This window comes from Aspergillus tanneri (genome assembly GCF_003426965.1).
Source record: "Aspergillus tanneri strain NIH1004 chromosome Unknown AapTan_7_pilon_pilon_pilon, whole genome shotgun sequence".
NCBI classification, from domain to species: domain Eukaryota; kingdom Fungi; phylum Ascomycota; class Eurotiomycetes; order Eurotiales; family Aspergillaceae; genus Aspergillus; species Aspergillus tanneri.
This window is the reverse complement of record NW_022984634.1, coordinates 1,482,579-1,497,676: the sequence shown is the minus strand read 5'-3', so window position 1 is coordinate 1,497,676 and position 15,098 is coordinate 1,482,579. Positions and strand designations below refer to the sequence as shown.

The following is a 15,098-nucleotide window of genomic DNA, read 5'->3' as shown; positions in this document are numbered from 1 at the left end:
CCAGATGCAAGGTTTCGGGAGAAAGAAGCCAGCATGCCTGGCGTCCTCATGTGGGGTGCTCAATCCAACCCCTTCGATGACTAACGCGACCCCTCAAGGGGCTTCTGCTGAGACCCTGTTCGCGAAAATGGTATCTTGTTAAAGGATCTATACGAATATACAGTACAAGGCAGGTATCGGCCCGATTTACGCTCAAGCTTGTTGTGGCAAATGCAGGTCTTGCCCGCATTACTGCCGGAAGATCAGACCCATGCTGCACCAGATACAGCTACATCACGGGAGGAGCAACGAATGAATCGGGGATTCCATCAAACACCCAGTTGAGCGAATCAAACACTTCCGAGAATCCTGCTTCGCTAATGAACGCCCCTTGGTCAAAATTGGCGGGTAAAATTAAGCTCTGGTCTTCAAGGGAATGGGCTTGCTGACGGGCAAGTGACCCATCTGTCGTTGACAGGTTCGGGTTGGCCATGGTATCTGTCCTAGGTAAGCATGATTCGGACGAACATATTTGGGGGGAGAAGGAAAGGAAAGGAAGATGGGGGCGCACTTTGAGCATCCTCAATGCTTTTCATCGGCCGGAACCGCTGCCGCCAACGCCAGACTGTGTCATATACGTGACTCATGCTCATCCGACAACGGACCTTGAGCTGTAAGACGTCTTCACCCATAGAGTCATCTGGGGTTCCTGCATTCCACATCTGTGCCAGGATATCGGCCAGTCGCACAGGACGGTCATGATCCATGACACTAATGCGGCGGATGGCCGAGATCGCCCCATTGAACAGTAGCTTTCCATGGTCAAAATCAATGTGACGACTGAAGTCACTCTTCAAGAGCTTCATGAGAGCGAATGCAGCAGAGACGATCATCTGAAGAATGTAATTGGTCGCATGGCCGATGAGCTCTCCAGGTGACGTTTCGAGATCCAGTACTCGACCCAGGAATGATGTAGTAGCAATGAAAAGTTTGGTAAGATCATCACTCCGTGCGTTGGAACCTAGAAATACGAAGTACCTCAGATGTAATTCAGCTGCTCGTAGATGAATCATGTTGATATCTGGGAGAGATGTTAAACACAGTATGCAAGGAGGGGGCGAAGAGAGAAAGAGGAGGCAGAAGGGGGCAGGAATGGACCGTACTGGAAATGTCTCGGCCAAATTCGACTTCCATATCTCTAAGCTCGTTTTCCAGGAGCTGCACAATCAGCAACTTCTCCGAGCTAATAAACTCTGAAGGCTCGGGTTTACTGCTATACAAGGATTTCGTCACCCGGTCACAGAACTTTTCAATCCGTAAGCGGATTCGAAGATCATCTGGTGGGTTGTAGTCGGCATCTCGCAAGGATGGTGGCTCTAGCGCCCAGTCGTAAATAGTACTAGGAGGCTGTCCATAGCCGGTGGCAACACTGCCAACTATTAGCAAACGAAATTGATAGACGGCGGAGGTACGTACTTCTGGGCTACAACATTACATAAGACCCATGTCTGTAGACGATCCTTCTTGGCTTCGCCCTGAACTTCCATCCGGAACGTGGTGAATTCTTCTGCCTGAACAGGACGGTGCAAGCCCAGTTGCATGGCTATCTGCATCATCAGCCCGCTGAGCATAAAAGTTGCATCTGTTCTCTGGCTTGTTGTAGGGAGTGGCCACGTGCAGACAAGACACAGGGCTTTGACTATACGATAGTCTTGCGGAACTCCAGTAATCGTTGACCAAAGAAGTCTACTAAACGGCACCGATATGGCACTGAGCAGGCCTGGCTCTGACGGGGCGCGACGGCTGGCAACACAGATAATTGTCCATGCCAGAAGTGGACACCGACGCAGGTATTCCTCCGGGGCCTTTTGGGGACTCAGCAGGGGGAGAAAAGGGTGATAGTATTTGAAATATCTAATCATATGTTAAACTCAACCCAATTCAGAGCGACAAGGGAAGAGGCGCATTACTGTTCAAATAGTCGTGCAACTCTTGATCTAGGCAGCGAGATATCTTCCAGTGTCCACAGCTTGTCTTCCTGGGAGAGGATAGATGCCTCTCTATGTATCGTCAAGGGGGTTGGCAGAGGCTGAGGTTCCAACGGATCAGACAGAGGCCGTTGCCTGCCGGAAACCACAGAGTCGGGGCCACAGAACACATCCTCTGAGCACTGGGACAGTCCATCGCTGACGTTTGCTTCCATCGCATGTGGATTCTCACTATTAGTAGCCAGCCGTCGACGGAGATCAGCAATCTCCTGTTCCATTTCGGCATTTCGCCTAGAAGCAGCATTTGTTAGAAACCGTCAAGGGCGCCGTGCATTAGGACCCGCCAGTCATGTTTACCTTCGCTTGGAGATCCGCTTGAAGGTGGGCTCGACCTTGCATTCTATCTGAAGCCGTCGACAGCGTGAGCAGGCCGCGGCGGGCGTCTGCACAATGTCACATCGAAGCTGTTGACCATCATGTCATCCTTGTTCAGCCAGCCGTCAAAATCAGTAGAGCAAGGGGACCAGGAACAGCCGTAGCAGCAGGGTTACTCGATCTGTCTTTGGGGCCATATGCATTGGGGGGAGCATCCATGGACGATGACGAGCTGACGAGCTGACTAGCTTACCTTTTGCTGTTTACACTCATTACAGGCCTTTCTACTTCCGCCACGCCGCTTCCCGGTGACCGGGGTCTTCTTCTCCATAGTGCAAAGTTCGGAGTTCCTGGCTGATAGATCCAAACCAGTGCCGGGCCGCGGAAATCTGGGGTTGTTCCGAACGTCGCTGGGAAGGCCCGAGGGCGTTAAAAGACTTGCATGGGAAGCAAGCCCATTCGGTGCCATAACAGCACGGAACCCCAGATCCATCAGTATAAAACAGATTTCGCCCGCCGGTATGGGAACCGCGGGGCGTGTGAACACATGCAAATTTGACAGTGAAGCCAGGCGCCAGGTGCCGGAAATCGGCAGAAATCGTGGACGGCGAAAATGAAGCCCGACGGGAAGGGAAATTGCCAATTTGGTTCCTCGCGAAACTCGGCGGTTGCGGTGCTGACTCAGTTTCTGCCTTAGGCTATTAATCGTGGCCGCATCATTCAGGCTCAATTTCTCGATGAAAGGGAATGGATGTCTTGAGGAAAGAGGGTAACATAGAGTTAATCTATTCCATGAACAGAGGAATTGGATGAGGAATTGGATTGTCTTCCATGTACTTTTCTCCTCCCCTTCAGATACCCATTCCCACTACGGAATAGTTACCCCCAACCATGCTTCTTGATGAAATGACGTACCCCTTTGCATTGATGGGCATGTGGTCTACCTGGGCAATACCTTAAGAGGTACGTACTCCACCAGAGGGGTGTCGCGGCAGCGATGCGAGGTTCCCCCCATGAACCGGTTGTGTCCTGGTACCTGACACAAGCCTCCCACTGAAAAGGTCCCCACCGCAGCCTTATGCTGGACTTACATAACTAACTCCTAACTTAGGCTTCCGCAATTCTCCAATTCTCCAGTCTCCTTTAGTCTGACGCACCTATTAACTAATCTCTTTCGAACGAGTGATCGATCTATCCAACATTAGTCTTTGCTATCCTCTTCCCCCCTATTGCTTTTGGATCTCACCACTTTAATTCCCATGGCCGACGCTGCCGTTCACGAGGGCCCAGCGCCAACTTCGTCTTCTTCCGGTGGCCCCGATGCGCCACCATTGAGTGCTGATTCCGCAAGCCACTCTGCCGAAACCCGTCCGGGTCCGCCAGTTATCTCGGAGGAAGTGAAAGCTCGCTTGGATAAAGTGGTCTATTCGGATGTATGTCGTTCGCGCGATCGCTGGACACGAGGAATTTGCAGTGCACTGACTGGACCCTACTATATAGATCGGCATCACGACACTCCTGACCCGACTGAAACAAAGTGTCGCTTCCGCAAGAGTGTGTCCATACTTCTCCTCTTTCTCCTGAACGATTCCGCAGGAACTAATCGGATACGATGATAGGATTTCTCGACATTCTTGAAGAAGCGATCGAGTCTAGAAGAAGAACATGCACAGGGCTTAAGGAAATTGTCTCGCTCTCTCTACGACGCCGCCCACCGTCCCGATAGTCGTCAAGGCACTTATGGCCAGAGCCATAATGATCTCAATCGCTTCCATGACCGCATGGCTGACCATGGACTCCAATTTGCGGTCTCCTTACAACAGATGGCCGACGATCTCAATGAGCTGGCATCGAACATCGAACGGGGGCGTAAGCAATGGAAACAGACCGGCTTGAGTGCGGAGAAGAAAGTCCTCGAAGCTGAGACTTCGGCCGAGAAAGCCAAAGCCAAATACGAGTCGCTTGCAGAACAGTACGATCGTGTCAAAACGGGTGACAAACAGGGTGGGAAGTTCGGGTTGAAAGGTCATAAATCCGCGGCCCAGCATGAAGAGGAGCTCTTACGCAAGGTCCAAAATGCGGACTCAGACTATTCTTCCAAGGTCCAGGCGGCGCGAGCGGCTCGAAAGGAATTGATTTCCACCCACAGGCCTCAGGCGGTCCACAACATTCAACAACTGATCTCGGAATGCGACTCTGGTCTTACCCTGCAGCTGCAGAAATTCGGTTCGTTATTCCCTTGTCTGTACACAAGGCTCTGCTATCCGTACTGACGGCTCTTAGCCACCTTCAACGAGAAGCTGTTATTGGGACAAGGTTTGTCCATCAGTCCGCTGAAGGACAGCACAAGCAACCCCGCCCTTGCACCAAAGAGCCTTTATGAGGTTATCCAACAGATTGATAACCAGAAAGACCACCACGAGTATATTCTGAGTCACGAGCATAATCCCGCAGTGGTGGCTTCTGATCAGATCAAATATGAGCGTCACCCGGTATGTTTCTCTTACCCCCGAGCTTGTCTTGCTGCCCATTAACCTTCGATAGACCCTTGGTGGTTCCTCCGGGCCTGCTGCTCCTGCGTCCCAGCCCAATTCCCAAAACAAACGGCACTCAACAGGGCCTCAGTCCTTCTCGCAGCAACATCTCCCTTCGAGTCAACCCTCCTCGCAGCCTTCGGTCGCGGCTTCAGCTCCAGCCCCAGTCCCAGCGTCCAACGCTCAGCCACATCCATATCCACAGGGACCTGACTCGTACTCCTCATCTCCTTTCCAACCTCCATACCCAACATCCTCCGGTCCCCCACCTCCTCCTGAAAAACTCACTTTCAATGCACCAACCGCGGCGGCCCAGGGCAGCCCGCTCCCTCCACCACCTAGCAATTCCTTCCAACAAAATCTGCCTCCATTGAAGCCAGTGTTTGGGGTCTCTCTGGATGAGTTGTACGAAAGAGATGGGACGGCAGTACCGATGATCGTCTATCAGTGCTTCCAAGCTGTGGAGCTCTTTGGGCTGAATATGGAAGGTATCTACCGACTTTCCGGCAGTGCCAACCACATCTCTCAGATGAAATCGCTCTTTGACAATGGTGAGTGGATCTATTCTCATTTTCTCAAGTGCTTATCATAATAACAAATGGCAGATTCATCCCAAGTGGATTTCACAAATCCGGAAAATTTCCACCATGACGTGAACAGTGTTGCTGGCCTGTTGAAGCAGTTCTTTCGCGATCTTCCAGACCCGCTGTTTACGTCTCAGTTTTATTCCGAGTTCATCAACGCAGCCCGTAAGTGCTCAGAGACCAAAGACAGACCTACATCATCGGTGGAAACTAACACCTAGTCTACAGGCATCGAGGATGACGTCCAGAGACGGGATTCATTGCATGCGCTTGTCAATAACCTCCCAGATGCACATTACGCCACCTTGAGGGCCTTGATCCTGGTAAATATGAATTGCTCCTCCTCCAAATAGCCCAGAACCCATTCTAACTCCACGCAGCATCTGAACAAGGTACAAGAACATTACACCCAAAACCGTATGAACGCAGGAAACATTGCCATCTGCTTCGGGTGAGTGATTGTACCTGTCTGTGGTTACACATGTCAATCCTCCCAACTAACGAATCATGTGCTAGACCTACTCTACTCAGTGCGAATTCTGCCGGTAATATAGCCGATGCGGGATGGCAAGTGCGTGTGATCGAGACAATTCTCGTGAATACATTCCAGATTTTTGACGATGATTAGTTCTTTTGATTGTTTATATCCTGTATCTTTCCATGCTTTTTGTCCTGCTGGAGACCTTCCGTGAATCTATTGTAAATAGCGTACTTGGAAGGCGAATTTAATTTTTTTTTTTTTTTTTTTTCCTTTTTTTTTTGCAACGAGAGCTGTGAATCATTGTTCTATGTGAACACTAATACCATAATAACATTTTCTATATATATATATATTCATCGAAACCTGCATTTTCCATAGTTCAAATGTAGAATACATACAAAGATACAAAGTGGAGTAAGATAAAAATGGATATAGTACAAGTAACAAATTCTGGGCAATGCAGATTCTTTGAATAGCCCCACTGGGAAGTAGTACATGATATTAGAGAAACAAAAACAGATCGGAGAGCTGCGTAACTTTAACGCATGGGATGAATCGAATGAGTGCCATCTTGTGTATGCAATGGGCTGGCTGATTTTTGGAAACAAACACGGCATTTAATGAACCGGGAATATCCCTCCACGGATAAATATTTGTGCTTCTGATCGTAAGCAATATAAATTGTCCTCTGCTTTGAGACGGAATTGAGAGAAATGTTGCACCTCGTATTACTTTTGAGCAGCCTTCGTGCCAGCGCCAACGGCAGCAGGGCTTACTTCCGGCCCTGCATTGAATCCTTCATGGCCTCCAGACGGTCTGCAACCGTCATGCCTGGGGCGAAGAAAGCGTTGCTGAGATCCTCCACCGTTGTGGGTGTCGCATGGCCCCAGATCCGCCAGTCTTCTTCCTCGCCAGCCCACCGGAGTTTCTGAACAACTATGTATTCTGTACAATCCTGCTGCTTAGTCGAGGCAGCATTCTCTGCGGGAACCGAAGGGCCCTGGGGCCTATGCTTTGGTTGCAGTTTGATTTTGCCGGTTGACTGACGACTCGTAATGCGCACCACTACCTGACGGACTCCAGAATCTGGTATCTCGGGGATTTGAGTGGCGCGGTCTGATACCACGCGGAGGCCGGTGAGAAAGGTGCCTGGTGTTCGGTTGTATTTTTCCAAGGACCAAGTGACTTTTTCGTCTTTGAGGCGGTTGTTGATGCGCCTGCTAAGGCTGTTTGCAAGTCCTGTGCAACAGACTTTGCGCAGGGTTCGAATATCGCCGCTGGTTTTCAAGGCATTCGTGGTTAGTTTCCTGTGGAGTTACTCCGGAGAGCTTGACAGTGTACTTACTCGGCGAAAGCAGAGTACATCAGTTTGTGGAGGTCGCGAGCGACATATCGTCGTTCTCTGAGGCGAAGCGGCAGGCCTGTGTTCAGCCATTTACTGTAGACAACCATGCTATTTTCGAGTTCAGCACTTCCTCGTCACACATACTATAGGCAATAGATGACTCCTAACATACCCTAGGAAGTTCTGAACACCCGACTTCAACCAGAGCCATTCCATTCGTAGGCGCTCAGATGGTTGCTGGAAAATCGAGGGCATATCCCTCCACAGCGGCCGAATAAAGGTCCCGGGCAGCAATCCAATATCTTGAGGTAAATCCGCCCTTGCCAGTTCACGACCTCTCGTCCGCATACTAGGCTGAGCCGGCTGTTTCATGGAGATGTTCTCCGGCGTTCCCCGCAGGGCCCTACGTTGGGACGACAGAGAGAACTGACGACATTGACATGATGCTGCGACCGAAGGATAGAGGTGAGAGATGAGGGAATTATTGGACCGGACAGCTGCCCGAAGGGGCGCGTTTGGCAGCGACGACGCCATGGCTGGCAGAGCTGGACGAGGTGGGCAGGATCGATCAAGTGCTGAGCGCAAAAGAAATCTATGTGCTCACGTGACTGGACGGGAACTCCTCATGGGCGCTTCAAAACGGCCACGATTCATCAAGACGCCTTCGTCTGGGTGTCTGGACTGCGATTCAATCTGTCGGCCTTACTTGTCCGTAGCCTTGTCTTCGGCAACTGTGTTGCTCTGCTTCTGCTTGCTGCACTCCGGCGCGAAGGTGACTCGCGGGACACCCAGTCCACCAACAGTTGATTAGTGATTACTTCTGCTCCTAGTACTCACTCATATTCGAGGTTCAACTGGATCTCGAGGGAGATCGGAGTTTCTCGCCTTTCCTTTTTGCCTCTTTCTCCCACTCATTGGGGTTTTCTGCGCAACGGCCGCATATGCCGTAAACTAAAGGCTGGCTCCTCCTCGTCGTGATGCTGCTGCTCCGCCCTTCTCTCTGAACACTCGGTCGTCTCCTGAACGGGTCCTGAATCCAGACGTATACCGGTCCATCACCCCTCCTCCTCCTTTCTCGTTCTCTCCGGCTCCTATCTCAGCGGCGAGCTTCCGCGATAAAGCCGTGGCGCCCGCTTCTGCTCCTTCCGCCATTGTCCCGCCCTCACCGTCCTCCACTACGTCTCAGACTCCCAGCAGCCAAGATGTCGGTCATACGACCTCTTCCGCCTTGCATCCCCGAGTGGCCGTCATTTTGGGAGTAGATCGGAAATGGTACCTGCCTTTACTGATCTGTCGGGCAATGAGCACAGTCCCTGCAGCATGGTGGGGTCTCCGTTGTGCCTTTACTTTTTTGGCCGAACTGCTTCACATTCGACCAGGAATGGGACGGGAGGGCTGGGCAGCAGCGATTGTCGGGAGCATTGGACAAGACTGGGATGTAGAGAGAAGATTTCGGGTGACTGAGGTGGCTTTAGCTATTATGTGGGTATGTATAGGAGATGACTTGTCTACTCATTTCATGTGCCCCCTGGAGATGGTTGCTGACTTCATCCCACTTTTAGTGCTGTGCATCCGCGTACCTTTCTTATTTCTTTGCTGATTGCATGATGTCTCGATGGTTGGTTTCCCTCATACTCTGGTACCAACGACAAACTGCTCAATCCTATTATCCAGGCTTTTGAATTATACCCCGCCAGCTGTTGTTATTCGTCTCCTGACTACCAACGGGTTGATCGCATATATCACTTCATGGGTTCTCTATCTTTCTGGTGCATCCTCCGATCCACGCCTTCTCCTACCGGCATGGATATCAATTACAACCGTATGTTCTCCCCAAGAACATGATAAGCTATACAGAAAACTAATCACATTGTCCAATATTACCCCCACCAACAGACTCTCACGTTCCTCTACCATGCAACCCAAAACCACGCCATGATCAAGCGCGAAACAGCTGCAGCTTTACTCGTCGTCTCTATTGCCAGTTTCCTGAGCATGTCCTCTCTGCTTCTCCAATTGCATTTGACCCGCGAGAACGAACCCGAAGTCCCTGCATTCGTCATCACGCGGAAACTATGGGATTGGGCCGTTGCGATCTTCCTTCGTATGCGGGTGGCAGATGATAGGTTAGGAGACACTGGGGAGTTGTAATGGTCCGGAAAGGATTGGTGCTTGGGGCTTGTCCTACCTACAGATAGAATTATCTTTCAACTACTTGTCGGTCTTTATCCGAAATTCTCCTTGCTATATTGAGCACACACAGGTCTCTTTAGGCGCTGCAGATTACTTACCATACAACTACTCCTACATGGAAGATGTCGGCTCAAGCATGGGCAAATAGACAATAATTTCTCATTCCGAGAAGGATTGTAATGATGTAACAGCTCCGGAAACATGTCGGAAGACAGGAAGCAGTTGGAACTTGAGCAAAAGCGGGACGGATCGGCACGACTTCACACATCACCCAACTGAACGAATGTCTTTGGAGACAGCACCTTTCCACACGGGTTTCTTGAAGCCAAAGATACGAGAAAATCAGAGGTGAAACTGGGGAAAAGGAAATACAAAAGGAAAAAGAAATATCTATGACGATATCGGGTATCTACCAACGCCTCGTTCCGTCGTAATCCCATTCTGAAGTATAGCAGTCGAGTCAACGAAAAGCCCACTCTCCCATCAATCATCAAGTGCGATTGCATGGGAATCATAATTAAGACAGAGCATCATTTCGACAGAGGCCCAAGTCCAGTACACCGAGCACAGAGTGTCAAAAGAGTAGAAGACAAGAAGCTAAGCCGGTCAACCTAGATGCTGCAATTGTGTATGAACACACACAAGTGCAAAATGAGACAGCGAATAGGTGGCATCATATGTCCTCTATCCTACTACTCTGAGGGCAACGTAGACTGGGAAGAAGGGACCGGAACGGGGGGCGCGGCGGCAAGCTTAGAATCCATGGACCTTAATGGTCTTGGCGTCCAGCTCGAGACCTTCCTTCTTGTCGGTCAAAAACTCCTGAACATCTTTACGCTGGTCTCCTTGCAGCTGAATCACCTCGCCCATCTCAGTGTCATTGACGATGGTTCCATTGCAGGCTGCGGAAATGTTAGCCAGATGTTTTGTATTTTTTAAGCATGACCTCGAATGGTGTAAACCAGAGCGAAGTAGAACAAGAGACATACCGAACTTCTTCTTGATCACCTTCAAAATCTTCTTCTGATCGAACTTCTTAGGAAGACCCTGGACGGTGGTCAAGGTCTTACGACCATTGCGCTCTGCAAGGCCAGAAGAGAGTCAGTCTCGATGCCGACAGAGGTGGCCCGTGCACCCAAGAGCAACGAGCCCCCCATGAGTGGGAGACGGGAAGAAATGACATACGCTGAATCCGTATATGGATATAATTTTGAGACTGTTTAGTCTCGCCGGTGTCTTCGTCAGCTTCGGCGAAGGGGTCTATATAAGAGCACGTGTTAGCCTCTGGCCAAAGGGAATCTACCCCGCCAAAAATGTCATGCGCAGCTCAATCCTGCTTCAAATCCGGTGACACAATCGCCCAGCCGCTGGGCCAGTCCATATACACAAGCAGCAGTGGCGGTGAGATGTGTTCCGGGACGATTCCAGGAGTTATTTTGCAGAATAGACCTCCTGGGTGGAAGAGGTCGCGCAGTTGAGGGGTGGCAAAACTACTTACCGAAGGTCTTAAGGTTTTCGATGGACATAAACTCGGCCTTTCGTCGTAAACGGCCCTTAAAAGCGGAGTATAGTAATAAAGTAAAGGAGAGCTATGAACTCTAACGAAGTCTAGCGACTGGAAGCGTGGAAGCTGGGGGTGCGATAAGCTGGAGCAGGAAGTTGATGAGGGTGTCGGGAAGGAAGGTAGACGAAGGGAAGCAGAGCCTTTTGAGGGGCGCATCTCGATTTAGCGCCCCCTGTGGGGGAAGGCGGTGTGTGCGGGTTGACTCAGCACCACCTCGCTTTGGCATCTTCCTTTGCGACTTGGCCTGCGAGGTACTGGATACTCGCTCCAGGCGCTATACGCATGTCAATGGGGCTCTAGCCCCGTCGAACTCTTCGTTGTCTTTTGCTTCTTCTACGTTATTTTACCCCTTCATTTGGGTGTTTGGCATGTATACCCAATCCTCAGGTATCATATGTCTAGTAGCATATCTAACATTTGCCGCATGACCCAGCACTGGTACCACGTCAATGGAGTAAAATTAATTCCTGTAGAACCTGCAGTTATACCTAGATTCTCGATTGCCAGGTCTCACGTATTATTGCTCCATCTATTCGTAGGTTGAAATCCATTACCCAACCTAGGTTTATTGGTCGCCACCTCTATTCGCCACAACAAATCAGACGTACACTCTATTCAGGGCATAGAAACAGCTTAGCAATATGCTAGTAAGATATTTCATTGGGACTGTACATCTTAGTTTTAATTCCGGATGATAATTCTGACGAACACTGTCATATAGTCAAGTGGCGGGAGCTAATATATATCCATTGGGCCCCGCTTTGAAGCATGAGGAGTAAATAAAAAAAGTGTGTTAATGCCAGCATTAACCAATTCAGCAGGCTACGTGTAAGTGGAGATTGCTAGATACGGATACACCCAAGTCAGACATTTATTATCGAAATCTGTAGAATGATGCCCTCACGTATCCTGCATGTCATCTTATGGCATTAGCATATCGAATCAAGTGAGTGTCCTATTGCTACACAAAGTCTTAGTAGTACAGCCTTATCGAAGAAACAGTGCAACAAAGTTCCTTCTGTGTTAGGGTGGGCCTGAGTCAAATCTGGAAGCAGAGGCTATCAGAGTTAATACAAGATCCGAATGTTTAGAACTATCAAGACGAGAATTATAGAGGCATGGGATGACGCGGCAGACAATCCTTCGTTTTACTAGCTCCCTATCTTAAGCATCAATTCCCAAAGATTGCCTTTATATTCACGGAAGTGCTAAATATTGAAAAACAGCAGTATTGTGAGTCTGTGATAAAAGGCTAAGTATATTGAGTTACTATAGGGAGCATGGGGTATGCTATCAGCACTGTACTACTATCCTTGGAGTGGAGGTGCAAGTCAATCTCAGGATGCTCTAGTATGGCCATCACAGTGTTCAACCGGACATGGGAGGCTGTGCTGAGAATAGCAGTGTGTCGTATACATCAAGTATCTTGATATTGAGCTGCGATAGCCCCAGGAAAATATAATAGTATTGATACGAATCCTTTTGGGCCGCTATGATCAACTGGGGTTGTATATCTTTATTGCAACAGTTCACATCAATGATGCATTGTTCTGTTAATATAGTAATGGTAGCAACATTTACCTTTTGAGTAGCTGCATGGAATGGGTTTCCGCCATCTTTATTTTGGAAATATAAAGAGACATCTTCTCTTCTAAGTAAAAACACTGGTTTGTGATCTGCCGCCGACTGGAGACCTTGGAAAGAAGAACCCCACAGACAGGTGCAACAAGGGGTTTACAGGGTAGCATGTACTGAGAGCAAATCACAGTGAACATATTCCTCACTGGCATGACTTATAATTATGGGTATGTGTGCCTTATTAAGCATGTGTTGAATGCACTCACCACATTCAGGAATATTTGGCTCATTGTAGATAGGCAATATGCCCATTTTTAATAAACTTATCTTAGGGTATACCTGTATAATTAGGCCTCCAAGACAAAGCCATTGAGCGTTGCATTGTTGATACAACGTGGGAGTAAATCGACAAGTACGCCAGGACAGATGTCGGGGTTTCTGTGCACGTTTTCACTGATATTCAAACACCCGAAGTAGGAATACTAGTACATAAAGATGGTATTTTATATCATTGCGACAGCCCCCCTTTAGTAGAAGACAGATATCCGTGGGTGCGGGAAAGTCGGGGTATCTTCTGACTCTACCCTTACTTCCACCATATTGTCCTCAATCCCGATACATACTGTAATCGATTGAAGCATAGTCACTCGAACTATGTGTACAACGGTACCATTGAATCGACTCGTCAAGGGGAGGGAGACGGAGACGGAGTAGCAGCGGCGCTGGCGCGGTTGGCGGGTGGAGGCATGAAAATGGGGAAATATGTCTGCATGACATAGATTAGATACGCTTTGAAGGATTTCTCCTCGGAGTCAATTCAACAAGTGAAACATACAACGACCAGGGCTATCACTATTTAAAATCAGCCACGGAGTTAGTTCCCTATACGCATCTAAAAAAGGAGAAGGGAGACCAACAAGACATAAAAACAGACATGTATGCTGGAGTCGATGCGGTTCTCTTCTGCTCTGGCGTTTCACCAAGCCATGACTGAAGGGAAAATACGAAGGAGACCCTAGGAATGCTTTAACAAGAATAGCTAAGACAGGTAGCCAGCGGACCTACCATCCAATCATTCTGAGCAGATTTAGAGATTAGAAAGGTATGTCAAGTATAGAAACGCCTTGTGCCTCACCTATTCCGAGTGAACATCTAACGGCATGTCAGTATTGCGAAACTCCGACAAGATCAGGATGGGCCTACCGCAGCCATGGGCATGGTGCTGGTCATGGCACCTATTCAATACCATCAACAAATCGTTATCTTCAACAACTGTGTGAGGGGTCGAGATGATGGGGTTGTACCACTCATATCTGCATCGTTCTTGTCCTTTGGAGGGTCGACATAGGGGATGGCTAGAATTCACATATTAGCGCTGCGCAGCTCGCTGTATTCCTGGAAAGCCAGTAATATACCGAGATCCAACCTTCGCATATCCTTTTTTGACGCCATCTTTGCATGCAAAATTGGAATTAGAGCTGTGTAAGGAACTGCCCGTGGTTGAGGCGCGCGATAACAGTCGAGCTGGCCACCAAAGTGGTGGTCGGCGCCAAGGCTAAAGCGGCAAGCCAGGCTAGTTCTCGGCGTTATCACCACAACTTTCCTCGTACTCCATTGGTTCAACTCCTTATCTTATGGACAAACAGTGCACTACCTACCTGTTACTAACCTGAAATTAAGAATGCCTCTGGAGTGAGAGTGGATAAGATGACATGATGAATCTGGGTTGTCAATTTTGGAAGATAACTCTATCTGTGAATTGGTGCAACTATGTAGTGTGAACTGAAATCACCATTCTTTCCCAAACAAGAACACTAGACTAGATACAAATTAGTCAGTTAGCTTTACACCGATTTTAATATACTCCTTTCACGCAGGCCTGGTTCCAAAGGGAGTGCTGTAAACCCCGCTATAAGGGACTAATTCAGATAAAGGCTTCTATCCCTTATTGGAGATCTCTACATAGATATTAGGAGGTGATCTCATCACCTAAATCTGGTATCTGGCGGAATGGGCTTAGTAAATGCTCTAGAATAAAGACACGTGACCTTGCACACCTATTTTGAGCTGTTGGCTATAAGGGACTTTGTATGGGAAGTCGATCTGGGCGGCATGCTCAGTTCCTTGTAGTGGAGAATCTCCTACAATGGAGTCCCTTAAAGAGGAAGCTCACAGTACTTAGGTACGCCACAGCCTTGTCCAGCCTCCAGAGGTTACTCCGTATCTTCCTGTTGGTCACGTGAATTACTTTCTGGGTGACATACTCTGGAGTAGGGAGGAAATGTATTTCCTTTCTATTATTCGCATTGCTAAAGCGCTGATACAAGACCACGCAGAAACTAGCTAGCCCGATGTTGATCGTCCCTACCTGTAAATCATCAGATCAACGCCAAGTGGCATGACCTGGGTGAGGGTTGTATGATCTGCCTGCTCTCTTCATATTCACCCCCGCAGTTCCGCATCCCAGAACTAGAATA

General features: G+C 48.9%; 5 protein-coding genes across 5 annotated transcripts; 2 read left to right on the top strand and 3 right to left on the bottom strand.

The window, feature by feature from the left end:
• Positions 1-268: 268 nt before the first annotated feature.
• On the bottom strand, positions 269-2,811 carry ATNIH1004_007070 (transcription factor domain-containing protein; the record flags this gene model as incomplete). Its single annotated transcript, XM_033571697.1, has 8 exons — positions 269-477; positions 551-1,060; positions 1,143-1,408; positions 1,456-1,586; positions 1,701-1,893; positions 1,950-2,258; positions 2,325-2,410; positions 2,596-2,811. 8 exons carry the CDS (start codon positions 2,809-2,811, stop codon positions 269-271), a joined length of 1,920 nt encoding a protein of 639 aa, XP_033425012.1.
• Positions 2,812-3,601: 790 nt separating this feature from the next.
• rgd1 (putative Rho GTPase activator (Rgd1)) lies at positions 3,602-6,088 on the top strand (the record flags this gene model as incomplete). The annotated part of the gene is made up of 9 exons (XM_033571696.1): positions 3,602-3,775; positions 3,843-3,896; positions 3,962-4,568; positions 4,626-4,834; positions 4,887-5,427; positions 5,482-5,625; positions 5,689-5,783; positions 5,841-5,911; positions 5,977-6,088. The coding sequence occupies 9 exons, from the start codon at positions 3,602-3,604 to the stop codon at positions 6,086-6,088; spliced, it is 2,007 nt and encodes a 668-aa protein (XP_033425011.1).
• A 625-nt stretch (positions 6,089-6,713) lies between these two features.
• On the bottom strand, positions 6,714-7,820 carry ATNIH1004_007068 (uncharacterized protein; the record flags this gene model as incomplete). Its single annotated transcript, XM_033571695.1, has 3 exons — positions 6,714-7,218; positions 7,287-7,394; positions 7,459-7,820. The coding sequence occupies 3 exons, from the start codon at positions 7,818-7,820 to the stop codon at positions 6,714-6,716; spliced, it is 975 nt and encodes a 324-aa protein (XP_033425010.1).
• Positions 7,821-7,880: 60 nt separating this feature from the next.
• Positions 7,881-9,437, top strand: ATNIH1004_007067 (uncharacterized protein; the record flags this gene model as incomplete). Its single annotated transcript, XM_033571694.1, has 5 exons — positions 7,881-8,058; positions 8,327-8,772; positions 8,849-8,904; positions 8,961-9,108; positions 9,183-9,437. The coding sequence occupies 5 exons, from the start codon at positions 7,881-7,883 to the stop codon at positions 9,435-9,437; spliced, it is 1,083 nt and encodes a 360-aa protein (XP_033425009.1).
• Positions 9,438-10,232: 795 nt separating this feature from the next.
• On the bottom strand, positions 10,233-11,269 carry SUI1 (translation initiation factor eIF1; the record flags this gene model as incomplete). Its single annotated transcript, XM_033571693.1, has 5 exons — positions 10,233-10,381; positions 10,469-10,561; positions 10,665-10,739; positions 10,978-11,032; positions 11,096-11,269. 5 exons carry the CDS (start codon positions 11,267-11,269, stop codon positions 10,233-10,235), a joined length of 546 nt encoding a protein of 181 aa, XP_033425008.1.
• Positions 11,270-15,098: the final 3,829 nt, after the last annotated feature.